At 58.4% G+C, this 15,633-nt stretch overlaps 1 protein-coding gene across 3 annotated transcripts in view; it reads left to right on the top strand.

Annotated features, from left to right (window-relative positions):
• GNB1 (G protein subunit beta 1) overlaps window positions 1–15,633 on the top strand; it is a 65,494-nt gene that overhangs the window by 33,934 nt on the left and 15,927 nt on the right. For all 3 annotated transcript variants that reach the window (XM_080654203.1, XM_080654204.1, XM_080654205.1), the window contains exons 2-4: window positions 4,103–4,151; window positions 9,650–9,750; window positions 15,366–15,404. In XM_080654203.1, coding sequence (XP_080510329.1) covers window positions 9,694–9,750; window positions 15,366–15,404 — 96 coding nt within the window. In that variant the 5' untranslated portion in view covers window positions 4,103–4,151; window positions 9,650–9,693. The remainder of the gene's footprint in view (window positions 1–4,102; window positions 4,152–9,649; window positions 9,751–15,365; window positions 15,405–15,633) is intronic.

Raw genomic sequence — 15,633 nt, 5'->3', positions numbered from 1 at the left:
AATTCCTAACATAACCTTTCCCCAAGAGGTTACATAAAAGATTCACGGTGTCCTATGTGTAAACCACAGTAAAGTGCCTTAAAATGTTTTTTTAACAAACACAGCAACATACAGGATGTTATAAAAACAACGGAACGCGTTCAGAGGTGACCCCAGCAGTTAGGGTGCCCGCTCTGCTGGTGGTGCCATGTGTCCCTCATGGGCCGGTGCGCCTGCTCCTGGAGCTGGGCTCGTCCTGCTGGGAGAGGTGCAGACAGACACCAGCTCTCGGAAGATGTAATCCTGCAGGCAGTGTCCTATAGGTGGCCCCCTGAAGACGGTCGGTGGGAGCCCACTGGGAGGCGGGCTTCCCAGGAACTTCCTGAAGCTACGGGGCCTCTGTCCTTGGCCTGGAGAGGGCCCAGACCTGCGCACACAGCCTGGCCCGACACCCCCTTCGGTGGGATCCTCCACCTCTGTCCGCGCCCCTTGGACAGGGACTCACCTGCCGCCCAGATACAGTGGCGTTGTCTCCATCTTCGTGTGAATGAATTTGGAGCGAAGAGCGATGGTTTGCGTTCCGGTCTGGCTTCCAGCTTGCGACAGGTGTGAAGGTCCATTCTTCCTGGGCCCCCAGTGTGAGAAAAGTGTCTGGCATCGTGAAGGTGAAGGCAGTTCCTTTTGGAGCGTTCGGAGCCTGGAGTGCGCTGAGGATTGAACACCCAGGCACCATTCAGCTAAAGACCAGGTGGACTGAACGCTCCGTGCCAGTGACCGGCCCATGGGGAGGGTGCGTGCCTGGCGCAGGTGCTGTTCCCGGTTCTGTCGCTCCTGGCCGGTATCCGCAGGAAACGATGAGATGCACAGAAAGTGCTCTATTGTCAGGAGGCGCAGAGCTGGACGGAGCAGCCTGGGGGAGGCCGGCACGAGCTGCTCGACGCCGTACAGCGACGGGGGCTGCCATGGGCCTCAGCTCTCAATCATAGGAAATCCCCACGTGTTTGGAAATTAAACAAGTCAAAGACGACAGCAGAAGGGAAATTTGAAAATATTTTCATTTGAATGAAAGTGAAAACAAAACATAACATTTGTGGGACACAGCAGTACTTGGAGGGAAATTTGTAGAATGAAGCACTCACTACAGAAAACCAAAGGTCTCACCCACCTAAGCTTCTGCCGTTAGAAACTGGAAGAAGAGCACCCTGAGTTCCAGCAGGCAGGCAGGCAGGGCAAGAAAGCAGTGAGCAGGGACCCCTGGGGTGCGAGCGACCAGGAGAGGAAGCCCTCTGAGAAGGGCAGGCCCACACGGGCGGCCCAAGAAGGGCCCGGGAGCACGTACAGACGGAAGGGAAGTGACGTGGCGATGAAAAACGAGTAGCGGTTCATTCGTTTCTAAGAGGACCCTTAGGAGTCAGAATGCACTGAGGGTGTCACTACATCCTGAGCATCTCCCTGCCAGCTGTCCCAGCCGCCAAGGAAGCCTTTCCGCTCTGGACCAGCCGTGGGAAAGCGAGGCCTCATCTACGATGCGGGCTTGTCCTCTGCCCTTAACTGTAGCTCACCCTTCTTTTGTCGGATGCCTCCCAAGGCACGTGTTAAAAAGTTAGTGTTTGCCTTTATGGACATGGCTGTCCCCTTCCCCCAGCTCGTACTTGTGAATAATGTGGAGCTGTAGAAAGTTGAAGCAGCAGGTCCGTGAGCATTCAGTGCCGTCCGCAGGCGTTGGTGATCGGTCACGTTGCCCGCTTCTCTCTGTGCTGTCTGCTGAAGCATTTCGTCGATGCAGATGTCATTCCTGATCTTCACAGCTCCAGCCAGTGTCTCCAGAGCAAGGCCCTTCTTCCCATCACCACAGGCGTGCCTCTCCTGGAACTTTAACACGGACCCAGCCCTGCCTGCTCCAAGTTCAGTTACAGCCATTTGTTTTCCCAAAATGTCTTCACACCCCTTTTTCAGATCGGGGTTGAGCCAGGTTCCTGTGAGTGCTGGCTGAGAGGCTGAGGGGGTTTGAAGCAGCCTGCCCCCACCTGCCCAGCCCCAAAGCTGGAGGCAGGACCTGCTCTGGGCTGGGGGTTGGCTCCCTGGTCCTTCTTGCAAAGACCAGGCCCCCGACTCTGTTTCCTGTCTGGAGCCTTTGAATTAGCAAACTAGGGTGCATTTTCTTATTCCCGCCGCCTCTCCATGTGGGCGCACCTGAGGGGTTTGTGTTTGGAGGTTTGGCTGGTACAGCGGGGGAGTAGGTGCTGCTGAGCATCCTACAGGGACAGTCCAGGCTGACTGTGCCGAGCTGAGCGAGAGTCCCTGCTTTTGACCGTGACCATTCAATGGCACGGTGGTGTGTGCTGCAGAGAGCTCCCTCAGAGGGTTCGGGAACTGAGCCTCGATAATGTCTGTGGCCTCCAACTTCTGCTTCCACACCGTGGCGTTTTTTGTTTGTTTGTTAACTATCTTTAATGGCCCTTTTCCCTGTTCCTCCCCGCTTTTGACATAAAATTCATGCACCATGGCACTAACCATTCTAAAGTGAGCAGTTCAGTGACACAGCCACAGGGCGTGCAGCCACCACCTCTACCCGGTTCCAGAACATTCCCATCACCCAAAAGGCTGCTGTACCCATCGAGCTGCTCTTGATCTCACCTGCGCGCAGCGTCTCTGGCAGCCACTGCCCGTCGCTGGAGCTGCCTGTCGGGCTAGTTCACGCAGATGCAGTCAGGCACGTGCCAGCTTCCCCACGGAGCGCCGTGTTTTCAAGGACCGTCCACGCGGTGGTGTGTCGGCTCGGCTCCTCCTCGTGGCTGTGGAACCTTCCCTCGTGGGGGTGCCGCGTGTTTACCTGTTCTGCACTGTGGGCGTTGGGGCTACTGTGAACACAGGTGTCCCCACATCTAGTGCCTCTTGGGTGGGTGCCCAGGAGTGGAATGGCTGGGCCATGAGGAACCTTAGTCTTGAGGAACCACCAACCTATTTTATTTCCACACCCACTTTCTCTGCCAGAAGTAAATAAGTATAATATAAGCAGCTTAATTCCAAATAAAATTATTTTGCTAAATAAATAAATGCCTTAGAATTCACCGTTCCACTGGGGGAAATGTCAGTGTCCTGATGCTCCTGACTCCACACCAGCAGTGTGCACAGGGGCTTGTGGGCTCACAAAGCAGCGAGTTAACCCAGCGGTGGTCAGCTTTTCAGACCTCGCGGACCACCGGCTGTCGACGCTGATTAACCCACAGGTGGGGCAGCCTGTGAAGCATCCGCAGTGGTCGTTCCACACAGTTAACTTGGAGAGATCACAGAAACATATTTGAAGTTTTGAAACTCAATTTTATGGGAAAGAACAAGCGGATATTTCAGCAGAAATCTAGAATTAACATCCTTTCACTCTGGCTGCCTTGTGCCTGCTGGTCCCCCAGACCTCGTCCGCTACCCCGGCCAGGCTGGGGCTCCGCGGCAGCAGGGGACGGGATGTTCCCCGGCTCCCGGGTGGCCTTGCCGCACTGAGGCAGCACCTGGCCTGCGGCTTCTCTGAGAATCAGAGATCGGAGGCAGGGGAGGTATGGTGAGGTTTCTCGGAGAAGCTGCTGGAATAGCAGGGGTTTTTTCTGTTGTTACTGAGACAGTTCTAGGAGCAGGACTCGAAACACCCTTTCCCTCCAGCAGGTTTTTGTTTACTCAGGGTATTTTCCCTGAGGCATTTCTAAGGGAGTAAAACAGAGAAAATGACACCCAAGCTGGTTTGGCTCAGTGGGTAGAGCATTGGCCCTTGGACTGAAGGGTCCGTCCTGGGTTCAGCTCTAGTCGAGGGCGGCACGTACCTTGGTTGGGAGGAACCAGTCGGTGCGACATCAGTGTTTCCCGCTGTCTTTCCCCCCGCTTCCACTCTCTAAAAATCATCGGGAAAATGTGCTCGGGTGAGAATGAAGAAAAACAGAGACAGAGAAATGGAGATGGGATTTCTCCTCTCCCCTGCGCTGAAGAACTGAAAGTCAGCCTAATAGAAAGGACTGAAGAAAGGGATCTGGTGGGCAGTGCGGGCAGGGAGGGCCGTCTCCATGCTCCTTAGCCGGGAGCTCGCTCCCCACCCCCAGGGCAGCGCTCACCTAACACGCCTTCCTCTCTTTTGCAGACAGTTTTACATGAATCGGAGACCAGGCCAGAAGCACTTCTGAAGTAAGGTGAGTGTGGTATGATGAATTCATGTAAGTTTTTAAAGTACAACATTCACATTTCTTTAGGTTTTAAAAAATAACCTGGTTTTGCCCATCTCTCTTTTGGAGCCCAGAGTTGGTTTTCAGGCAGGTTGGTCCTGAGGAGGGTGTTTTCTTCAAAGGCTTTGTCCAGTGCTCAGCGGGGGGCAGGGGGAGGGGCGTCCCAGAGGTGGAAGCTCACGTTCTAGATAAAGGGGTCATTTCTCCAACTTCTCGTTCTGATTGGAAAGGTACAAGAAGCGTTGTTGAGAAGGTAGTAACCCGAGCTAAGTGAGGCTCCCCCTCCCTCCTGCGGAAGGCCAGCTGGGCCCACAGAGGTCAGACCGTGGGTGGGCTGAGAGGTGTCCTCTTTATGTCCAGATGGAGAGCTGACAGCGAGGTGGGGGTCTCCTTCCCACGGCCTCAGCACGGTAGGGGAAGCGCTGTGCCCGGTGGCAGTTGGTGTGAGATGTGGAGGGAAGTCTCTGTGGTGCGTTCTCTAACAGAGACCACACAGGCAGCCCTGAGTTCTCCTTACAATTTGCATCAGGAAGTTGAGAAACAGGAAAATCGCGTGAGAACCTCGGATATCGAGGGCGGACCGTGTACACACACCGGTGCTGGTAAGCGCAGTCGGCAGCGTGCGCGCCACACGGGCAGGCTTGCTGGTGCGTTCAGCCAGGACCCGTGAGACTTACGGTGAGCCTGGGCTCCCCCTCAGTCCTCGTTACCGCCCAGTTACTGGGAAGAGCAACTGTTCTGATCGCGTGCTTCTGATCTGAAGCCGACTTATGTCCGGTGTCACCAACACTTAATGCCAGTTTTTATCGCTTTTGACACATGGACATTAAGCCTCCAAGGTCAGCCATTCGTTTGTTCAGACAAACTTGGGAATTACTGGGATTGCACCCTCAAAAAGCTGGCTACAGCAGCTGGGAGATGACATCACAGAACAGTGTCACACACCACAGCCTGCTTGGGGGTACCTGTGCCCCACACTTTTAAAGCCAGTAGATTTATAGCAAATTTAATACTTGCTTATAATGTAGCCGAGCAATGACAGAATTATTGATTTTTAAAGTGTATTGGAATGTTCAAATACAGGTAAAAACAATATTCGGTAATCGCCCAGCTCCAGCATTCACAGAAGTTGGCCAATTTTTGTTCAGTCTCCTTCCTGTCAGTCTTGGAGCTTCTGACAGCACATCCCACAGTGAGGACGTGGTCCCGCTGGGACACCAAGCGCAGAGCAGCACCTCCTCCGTGTCCTCAGATCCGACCACAGGCTGCTCTCTAAACGTCTGCACGTCTGGGTCGGAGTCAAGCTCTGAAGCCTCCTAACACTTCAGAACGGTTGTGAAGGGAAGTTGAAACATGCACAAAAGTTAACCAGTCATGCCAGGCCCTCCTCACCAAAGCAAGCGGTTACCCTCAGCACCAGACTTGTGTCTCCTTTTAATCTATTTATTGTTATTGACTTGAGAGAGGAGAGACTGATTCGTTGTTCCACTTACTTGTGCGTTCATTGATTGATCGTATATGTGCCTGGACCAGGGATCGAGCCCACAACCTTGGCGCACCGAGAGACGCTCTCAGCAGCGGAGCCACCTGGTAGGCTGCCAGTCTGGTTTCGCATGTGCCCTTACCCGTTTTCCTCTTCTTAATAGTTTCAAGCGAATTCCAGACCCTCATTTTATTAAATGTGTCATCATAACCTTTGAAGGCCAGGAGAGGTGTGGGTCAGTCATGTTGGACTGAGGGTCCACACTGCACGTCACCCCACTCTCTCTGGCAGGCGCACCCGGCAGACGGCATCTCTCTGTCCGCTGCCCCGTCGCTCACAGCATCGCTGGAACCACGGAGCGGGAGGGGCTGGGCTGCCTGCGGCCCTTTGGGACTTGCCCTCTGCATTTTGGAGATTAACTTGGATTTGGAAATGAAAGGAAAACAGAAACGTTAATGAAATTGGTTGACATTCCTCCTGCAAACGCCTGTATCAGAACGTAGCTCTGCCTTGCAGGTGGGTGGTGGAGCAAGTCCGCGAACCCCTCCCGTGTGGCCTTGGCTCTGCTGCGGCATTTCAGAGGCGACCGCCGTGGACTTGGCGCAGCAGTGAGGCCAGGGCGCCGGGGTCCCTCCTGTGAACCCCGTGTGTGCGCTGCCCTGTTGAGAAGGCACTTCATCGTCTGATCCTGGCAGGCTGACTCACACCTGCCCATTGTCTCATTTCATTTCCCCTCGGCCTGTGGTGCAGAGAGCGCCTTTCCGGTTTCCCAGGAAACACCGAGTGAAACACCGGATGTGGTGACAGTCGCTTTCCTTGTGTGCGGAAGCCCCAGAGCTGGACACTGGTTTTTGACATTAACAGGCTTGCAGCTGAGTGTCCCTGGCAGTGAGAGCATGCCTGTGGGCCTGGGCGTGCCACTGACGTGTCCTGCCGAGACCTGCAGGTCCTGGTGAGAGGAGACTGGTGAGGGCACCGGGGTGGGGAGCCACCCGGAGCACAGGGTTGCATTTTTACATCCATCCTCACCTGATTATTGATTTTTAAAATGTATTGGAATGTTCAGATATAGGTATTTTCATTGATTTTTTTTAGGAGAGCGGAAGGAAAGGAGGGAGGGGAGAGAAAGCGAGAGAAACATGGATGAGAGAGAGACACAGTGATTGGGTGCCTCCTGGTCGTGCCCCCACTGGGGTGGGGGATTGAACCTGCAACCCAGGTCGTGCTCTTGACCAGGAATCGAACCTGAGGCCTTTCGGTGAGCGGGCTGATGCTGTAACCGCTGAGACACACCCATCACACATTCCACATGGGAAATATTTGAATAAAATATCATGCTAACCCTGACTTACAAAGGTGTGCATATAACCTAACGTAGGGACAGACTTCATCCTGCTTGCTTTCAGTCACTTAAATTTCTTCCAAAACAGAAGTTCTAAATCAAGGCCAGTGGCAGGTGTGGGTGGTGAGGGGCAGAGGGGGCCTCTCGCAGGTCTGTCTTAGTGGATTAGAGGGCAGCGCGCTGAGTCAGCTCGGCCAGGGCTTAACGGGCACTGTGACCCAGGAGGGGAGAAGACACCCAGGCCTCGGGGACCAGAGGCTTTGGGGGACTCAGGGCAGTGGAGAGAAAAGCAAAACCAGCAAATGTAAGTAAGACTTGGGAACGTGCCTCAGTGGTTTTGTGTAAGCTGCACAGCCACAGCCGCTAGCGCTAATGACGCGGTATTCATCCTTCGTTCCTTTAAACTAGCTGTAGCATTTAGCATTGCCCCAGGTCCTGCCGGCTGCAGGGCTGTTCTCGGTGGCCTGCAGGACTCACCTGGTGAAGGGAGCTTAACTGGCCCTTTCCACTGAAACGGAGAAGACCATGTGAGTCTTCTTGGTTCCTGGGCCCCGATAAGCGTCACTTTTTTGAAGAGGAAATAGATATGTAAGAGAGAACGTGAAAATAGAGGCTGCCCCATTCCTGTGTCTGTCTTCAAAGATGACCACAGTAACGCTTCCTTGTGTCTGTAGAACGAGGTTGCTTACACTAGCATGGATGTGTCCTGTTCGTGGACAGAGAGGCCTCACCCTCCACGCACTGTCTGTGCTTGTTTCTTCCATGGCGGGGAGTGGTGGTGGGAATGGGGGGCCTCTGCGGGATGCGGTGCCTGGGCAGCAGCGACTGACTGCCTGGCGCCCTGTGACGGGCGTGGTGTCCCCTCTGCAGGCTCACCCTCTGGGGCCGGTTCAGTGTCCGTTAGCTCAGGGCCGGGGCTGTCAGTGCTCCCAGCACGGTGGCCTGGGCAGTGCCCCCGGGCGACCATGCCAGGGCGCTTCATTTGTGAAAGCCCATCTGCAGAAAACTTCTTTTCCAGATTCGATTTTAGGAAATACAGCTTTGACATGGAGAAGAGAGAGTGATTTTAATTTTTTTAATGTCTATCTTAACTGAGACTCAGAGGTGAGGGCTGATTATAACGGGCTGTAGTCCAAAGGCAATAGCCGCCACCGATGCTGTTCACGGGGAGGCAGGTCTGCTTGTCCGCCGTCTTGTGGCTGGAGGCTAAGCCAGCAGTATCGGCAGTTTTGCTCCTGAGGTTTGCTGAGGTGACGGAGCTAAACGGAGCTTCTCAGTATAAGATCCCCGGGCTGTCATTTCTCTACCTGCACATTGCACAGTGGTGATTATCATGTACGTCGTCTTCTGTGACATGTACAAAGAACATCTAATTAAAGGAGACATTTAAGTTTAACATCTCAGGAGTTATCCCACCTATTAGAAGTTGGGTCCTTAAAAAAAAAAAGGAGTTGGGTCTTGCCTGGCTGGCGTGACTCAGTGGTTGAACGTCGACCTATGAACCAAGAGGTCATGGTTTGATTTTTTGCAGCTGCCCAGGTTGCAGGCTTGGTCCCCAGTGTGGGGCGTGCAGGAGGCAGCTGGTCCATGATTCTCTCTCATCATTGATGTTTCTATTGCTCTCTCCCTCTCCCTTCCCCTCTGAAATCAGTAAAAACTTTTTTTTTTTTTTTTTTTTTTTTTGGTCCTTGGTCTGCTGGGATCCAGGGCCCGTGTTGGGAGAGCATGTTCCCAAACCAGAGGCCTGCTGGGCCCCACACCCACACAGGTCCTTCAGAAAGGCCTTGTGGGCGTGCTGACATCTGGGTAGTCATGGGGTCAAGATCACTGATGCGGCACCCAGCGACGGGTGGTCAGGTGCCACTGTGCACTGCCTCCTGCCCTGGTTTCACAGGAGAGCCATCCTCATGTCTGTTTCAGCTTCTTGGGCTCCACTGAGACCCAGATCCTTCTTGAAAAGGCTGCGTGGGGAACAGGTTTTTTCTTTGTTCACCTCCACCATCTGTTGAGTAGCGATTTGTTAGACATCGTCATTGAGCAAAGCCAGTGAGTGAAAGAGACTGTATTTTACTAACCCAGCCCCTGGGGGCATTTTGTAAGTTCTGATGAATATTAGTCTCTGATTTATAATTGCTCTCAAAATTCAATTTCCTTTTCTCGCCTGCTTCGTTACTTAGTCATTGTTTTTTTTTTTTTTAAATATATATTTTATTGATTTTTTACAGAGAGGAAGGGAGAGGGACAGAGAGAAACATCGGTGAGAGAGAAACATCGATCAGCTGCCTCCTGCACACCTCCTACTGGGGATGTGCCCACAACCAAGGTACATGCCCTTGACTGGAATCGAACCCGGGACCCTTCAGTCCGCAGGCCGACGCTCTATCCACTGAGCCAAACCGGTTAGGGCTACTTAGTCATTGTTTATTAGCTTTTCTTTAAATCGAATTTTCACCTGAAGATAATGTTTTCATTGATTTTGAGAGAGAGAAACATCAGTGTGAGAGACAAAGATCAGCTGCCTCACGCATCACCCTGACGGGATGGATCCCGAAACCTTTGGGTGCCCCAGGTGAGCTCCAGCCAACCGAGCCACCTGGCCCGGCTGTGGATGACCTGTCTGTGCTCGTGTTTCCGTTTCAGATCTGATTCCGTGAGGTGGCATCGCAGAGCACTACGGTCAGAAGATGAGCGAGCTCGACCAACTGCGGCAGGAGGCCGAGCAGCTGAAAAACCAAATCAGAGTACGTAGTCGCACACGTGTTCAGTTTACTAGTCACCTGATCGAGTGCATGTCTGGCCAGATGTTCCCTGGTGTCGGAGGGATGAGTTACAGGCTGACCCCAGGGTTCAGGACTGAGGTTGAGTCTTAATTAGCACAGGATGCACTAATGACACCCATTATTTGGCCTCGTCCGTTATTTTTGGGGTTTTGTTTCCAAGTGCATCATTATTTCATATGTAAAATGTCTCCACAGGATTTATAAACATCTTTCTGCACATTTTTTCCTTAACCTTGGAGTTAGCTTTGTGCCATTCTTTTTTTTTTTTGCAATATTCTTTGGGTCACTGTATAGAGGGTGATGTTGGCCTCTCTCCCTTGTGACTGTTAAGTTGAGGGCAGGAAACTTCTTTAAAAATGAGGGTATTAACAACAATAAGAGGTATTGGGGTGTGCCTGGCTTGTCTTTAGTTTGAGACGAGGTGTTCCCTCGGGAAGGGCCTTGGTGTGGACAGCTTTTTCTGTTGGAGCAGGGGCCTCTCCCTGGAGGCAGAGCAGCGTGTGCAGCCCAGGCTTCTGGGGCACACAGGTCGCCCCGTGTGCAGGTTGCACTGCAGCCCCAGCCAGGCTCGGGTTCGGCTGCTCCCTCCAGGTCCGAGGCAGTGCTTCTAAAGAACGCTTCCTGGAGAAGCACTGACTACACGTCAGTGTTCCTGTTCTCAGACGGGTGGTCGAACGAGTGAGAGAGAGGACGTGGACTTAACAGAAAAAACTCGTCCTCAGCGTCCGCAGCTAGATGCTTGTCCACGACGGAGGGGCATCTCAGCCGTTCGGGGTCACCTGTAGACTCGAGCCACCGCCAGAGCGTCATTCTCAACAGGGGTCTGAGCGGTTTCCTAAGGCCACTGGAACGGGGCGCCTAACCACGTCCTTCCAAATGGCCAGTCATGCTCAGAGAGCCTAGCGGTGACGGGAAAAGGCACAACGTTACTTTAGCCGTCTCCTCGTGACCTTGCGAGCAGGCAGCGGGATTCCCTGAGATCTGCAGCCGCAGGGGAAACGGGCGTCCTGTGCAGGCCAGGCCTTCCGCCCAGGGCCCTGCTGCGGCCCCAGGAGCAAGGACAAGCCTCTGCTCCGGGTGGACCCGTGGGACAGTCTGTGCGCCTCCAGGAGAAACCAGTCTGTTTTCCCCGCACCTGGGAATGGCTCGCCAGTAGCGGGCTCACACCCGTTCGGATGCAGCCGGTTCGTGCTGCGTGGGGCGGGGGGAAGACATCGTCTCTGGGAGAACCGGGGCCGGAAGTCGGCACTCATCTCTTCCCGGCGTCAGACCGTAGCGTGTGGGGCCCAGGCGTCCTCCTCGGGGCAGGGCTCTCGTGCGGCCACACGGGTTCACACATGAAAGGAAGGGAGGCTTTCATACCTGGACACGCACCTCGTGTTCCGTCACTCTGCGCCCTCCTCGCACCACGGCTCGAGCACTCAGTGTGCCTCCCACTGATGGGCACACCTCCGCGTGCACGTGCCACGGCTCCTGGGGCTCCCGGCTCCCAGCTGCCCGGGGCTCCGTCTCCCAAGCTGGTGCTGTGCACGTTTCTGGGCTCAGCACAGGGCCGACAAGGGTGGGGGCACCTCTCACCCCGCGGGTGGGAGGGAAGGCTTCCTTTTACAACGGACAAAGCACACTTTCCCCGATTGCCCAAGAAATACAGGTTTTCGAAGGACGCAGGGCAGAGTGAGCAGGAAATGGCACCTGAGGGTGAGGGGCTGCGTGCCTCCTCAGGTGTGTTTTTAGGTGAGAGACCCCAGAGGACCGTCTCATCCTTTCCTGGCTGTTCCTGTGAGGAAGCGTGCAGTCTCAAAGGGGTGCGCGTCTTACCACGCCGCCCCAGTGATGCTGGGTGAGGGCAGACTTAGGAGGCAGCAGCCCTCGCTGTGGGGCAGGCCCGTGGTGCTGGGCAGAGGCCAAGAAGATGAGGACTGACCGGTCCACCGCTTGGACATACTCCTCTGATTTAAGGGCCAAGAACGGTGAATGTCATCTTCAGTGACGTCTCATCGCAAACAGAGCGAGGCCTTTGCACTAGGAGCACAGCCCTGTGCACGCCTTCACCGGACCAGGCAGTCGGCCGTGACACGAGAGCCGTAAGGGTCTCCGACTACCAGCAGCTGCAGAGACCGCCCCTGACATGTTGTCATAATTTTCTTGGAAATTATTCCTACATTCAAGTTTTGACCCTTTTAAAGCTATCGTCTTGTTTTCCTTCTTAATGTATGGTTTTTTATTTGTAAACTTTACACACTAATTTGAGATTTCAAGATTTTATCTTCTAGTGACTTTGACCACTCAGGGACGGACAGTGACGCATTTTAGGAGCTTTATTTAGTGTGTCCCTGTGTAGTGCTTCCTTGAGCACAGGTGGCAGCACAGCCAGAAGCCGCGCCAGGCCCTCAGCGCGTTCCCACAGCCTCAGCACTGGCGACAGTTCCCGGTTAGCGCAGCCCGTAAGAGGGCGTGGGCTGGACGCACAGTGCTTTCCCACAGTCCTCGGGCCCCACAGCTCCTGGGCGGTTTGTTAAAAGGCAGAGGTAGGAGTGTGTGCGGGGCTGGGAGGTGCGGGGCCGTGGAGGTGCGGGGCTGTGAGGTGCAGGGCCGTGGAGGTGCAGGGCCGTGGAGGTGCGGGGCTGTGAGGTGCGGGGCTGTGAGGTGCGGGGCCGTGGAGGTGCGGGGCTGTGAGGTGCGGGGCCGTGGAGGTGCAGGGCCGTGGAGGTGCAGGGCTGTGGAGGTGCAGGGCCGTGGAGGTGCAGGGCTGTGGAGGTGCGGGGCCGTGGAGGTGCAGGGCCGTGGAGGTGCGGGGCCGTGGAGGTGCAGGGCCGTGGAGGTGCGGGGCCGTGGAGGTGCGGGGCCGTGAGGTGCGGGGCTGGGAGGTGCGGGGCCGTGGAGGTGCGGGGCTGGGAGGTGCGGGGCTGTGAGGTGCGGGGCTGGGAGGTGCGGGGCCGTGGAGGTGCGGGGCTGGGAGGTGCGGGGCTGTGAGGTGCGGGGCTGTGAGGTGCGGGACTGTGAGGTGCGGGGCTATGAGATGCGGGGCTGTGAGGTGCGGGGCCGTGGAGGTGCAGGGCTGTGAGGTGCGGGACTGTGAGGTGCGGGGCTGGGAGGTGCGGGGCTGTGAGGTGCGGGGCTGTGAGGTGCGGGACTGTGAGGTGCGGGGCCGTGGAGGTGCGGGGCCGTGGAGGTGCAGGGCCGTGGAGGTGCGGGGCCGTGAGGTGCGGGGCTGGGAGGTGCGGGGCCGTGGAGGTGCGGGGCTGGGAGGTGCGGGGCTGTGAGGTGCGGGGCTGGGAGGTGCGGGGCCGTGGAGGTGCGGGGCTGGGAGGTGCGGGGCTGTGAGGTGCGGGGCTGTGAGGTGCGGGACTGTGAGGTGCGGGGCCGTGGAGGTGCGGGGCTGTGAGGTGCGGGGCTGTGAGGTGCGGGGCTGTGAGGTGCGGGGCTGTGAGGTGCGGGGCTGTGAGGTGCGGGGCTGTGAGGTGCAGGGCCGTGGAGGTGCGGGGCCGTGAGGTGCGGGGCCGTGAGGTGCAGGGCTGGGAGGTGCGGGGCCGTGGAGGTGCAGGGCCGTGGAGGTGCAGGGCCGTGGAGGTGCGGGGCCGTGAGGTGCGGGGCTGGGAGGTGCGGGGCCGTGGAGGTGCGGGGCTGGGAGGTGCGGGGCTGTGAGGTGCGGGGCTGGGAGGTGCGGGGCCGTGGAGGTGCGGGGCTGGGAGGTGCGGGGCTGTGAGGTGCGGGGCTGTGAGGTGCGGGACTGTGAGGTGCGGGGCCGTGGAGGTGCGGGGCTGTGAGGTGCGGGGCTGTGAGGTGCGGGGCCGTGGAGGTGCGGGGCTGGGAGGTGCAGGGCTGTGAGGTGCGGGGCTGTGAGGTGCGGGGCCGTGGAGGTGCGGGGCTGGGAGGTGCGGGGCCGTGGAGGTGCGGGGCTGTGAGGTGCGGGGCTGTGAGGTGCGGGGCCGTGGAGGTGCGGGGCTGGGAGGTGCGGGGCCGTGGAGGTGCGGGGCTGGGAGGTGCGGGGCCGTGGAGGTGCGGGGCTGTGAGGTGCGGGGCTGTGAGGTGCGGGGCCGTGGAGGTGCGGGGCTGGGAGGTGCGGGGCCGTGGAGGTGCGGGGCTGGGAGGTGCGGGGCCGTGGAGGTGCGGGGCTGGGAGGTGCGGGGCCGTGGAGGTGCGGGGCTGGGAGGTGCGGGGCCGTGGAGGTGCGGGGCTGGGAGGTGCGGGGCCGTGGAGGTGCGGGGCTGGGAGGTGCGGGGCCGTGGAGGTGCGGGGCCGTGGAGGTGCGGGGCTGTGAGGTGCGGGGCCGTGGAGGTGCGGGGCTGGGAGGTGCGGGGCCGTGGAGGTGCGGGGCTGGGAGGTGCGGGGCTGTGAGGTGCGGGGCTGGGAGGTGCAGGGCTGTGAGGTGCGGGGCCGTGGAGGTGCGGGGCTGTGAGGTGCGGGGCCGTGGAGGTGCGGGGCTGGGAGGTGCGGGGCCGTGGAGGTGCGGGGCTGGGAGGTGCGGGGCCGTGAGGTGCGGGGCCGTGGAGGTGCGGGGCTGTGAGGTGCGGGGCTGTGAGGTGCGGGGCTGTGAGGTGCGGGGCCGTGGAGGTGCGGGGCTGGGAGGTGCGGGGCTGTGAGGTGCGGGGCCGTGGAGGTGCGGGGCTGTGAGGTGCGGGGCCGTGGAGGTGCGGGGCTGTGAGGTGCGGGGCTGTGAGGTGCGGGGCTGGGAGGTGCGGGGCCGTGGAGGTGCGGGGCTGGGAGGTGCGGGGCCGTGGAGGTGCGGGGCTGGGAGGTGCGGGGCTGTGAGGTGCGGGGCTGGGAGGTGCGGGGCCGTGAGGTGCGGGGCTGGGAGGTGCGGGGCCGTGGAGGTGCGGGGCTGGGAGGTGCGGGGCCGTGGAGGTGCGGGGCCGTGGAGGTGCGGGGCTGGGAGGTGCGGGGCTGGGAGGTGCGGGGCCGTGGAGGTGCGGGGCCGTGGAGGTGCGGGGCTGTGAGGTGCGGGGCCGTGGAGGTGCGGGGCTGGGAGGTGCGGGGCCGTGGAGGTGCGGGGCCGTGGAGGTGCGGGGCTGGGAGGTGCGGGGCCGTGGAGGTGCGGGGCTGGGAGGTGCGGGGCCGTGGAGGTGCGGGGCCGTGGAGGTGCGGGGCTGGGAGGTGCGGGGCTGGGAGGTGCGGGGCTGTGAGGTGCAGGGCCGTGGAGGTGCAGGGCCGTGGAGGTGCGGGGCCGTGGAGGTGCGGGGCTGTGAGGTGCGGGGCCGTGGAGGTGCGGGGCTGTGAGGTGCAAGGCCTCGGCAGGAGGACGGGTGGCTCCGGTTCTGGGGTTCTCCGGTGCCACCAGCCTCCCCTTGGTCCTCCCAGGGTGGCCTGCATCCCTAGGGTCCCAGGTGTGTGAGGATCTGGGGCCTGGCGGCATTGTGTTCCCTTACCCGTGTTGAGTGTGGTCTGGGCACAGACTGGTCTGCCTGGCAGTCCCCTTGGCCCTGGACGGTGGGCTGCGGCCCAGGCAGGCAGGAGGCGCCTCCACCCTTCACGGTCTGCTCCTCCCCTGGGCCTGCACTGAGGCTCTGAGTGCGGTGGAGGGCCTGGGGGTGGACGAGTCTGGACCTTGACTAATTCCTCCTTCCTGTTCTCTCTAGGATGCCAGGAAAGCTTGTGCAGATGCAACTCTCTCTCAGGTGAGAACCAGCCCCCCCTCCAGGACTCAGGGCCGAGCTCTGCTCCGAGTCCTGTGCGGCCAGGGTGGGACCCAGTGCTGGGAGCGTTTCCTCACAAGTGTTCGTGCTCAGCGTAGGAAGAGGTGTTTTTAGGATGAAAAATAAATCCCTCTCAAGCCTCAGATAGGTCCTTACTATTGTAGAGGTCAGAGCTGTGAAATATTCATCTTAAAGGTCAGCGTGGCCGGTC

The sequence above is a fragment of the Plecotus auritus genome, assembly GCF_963455305.1.
Source record: "Plecotus auritus genome assembly, chromosome: 2".
NCBI classification, from domain to species: Eukaryota; Metazoa; Chordata; class Mammalia; order Chiroptera; family Vespertilionidae; genus Plecotus; species Plecotus auritus.
Note: the sequence above shows the minus strand (reverse complement) of the source record. Positions and strands in the feature narration are given on the sequence as shown.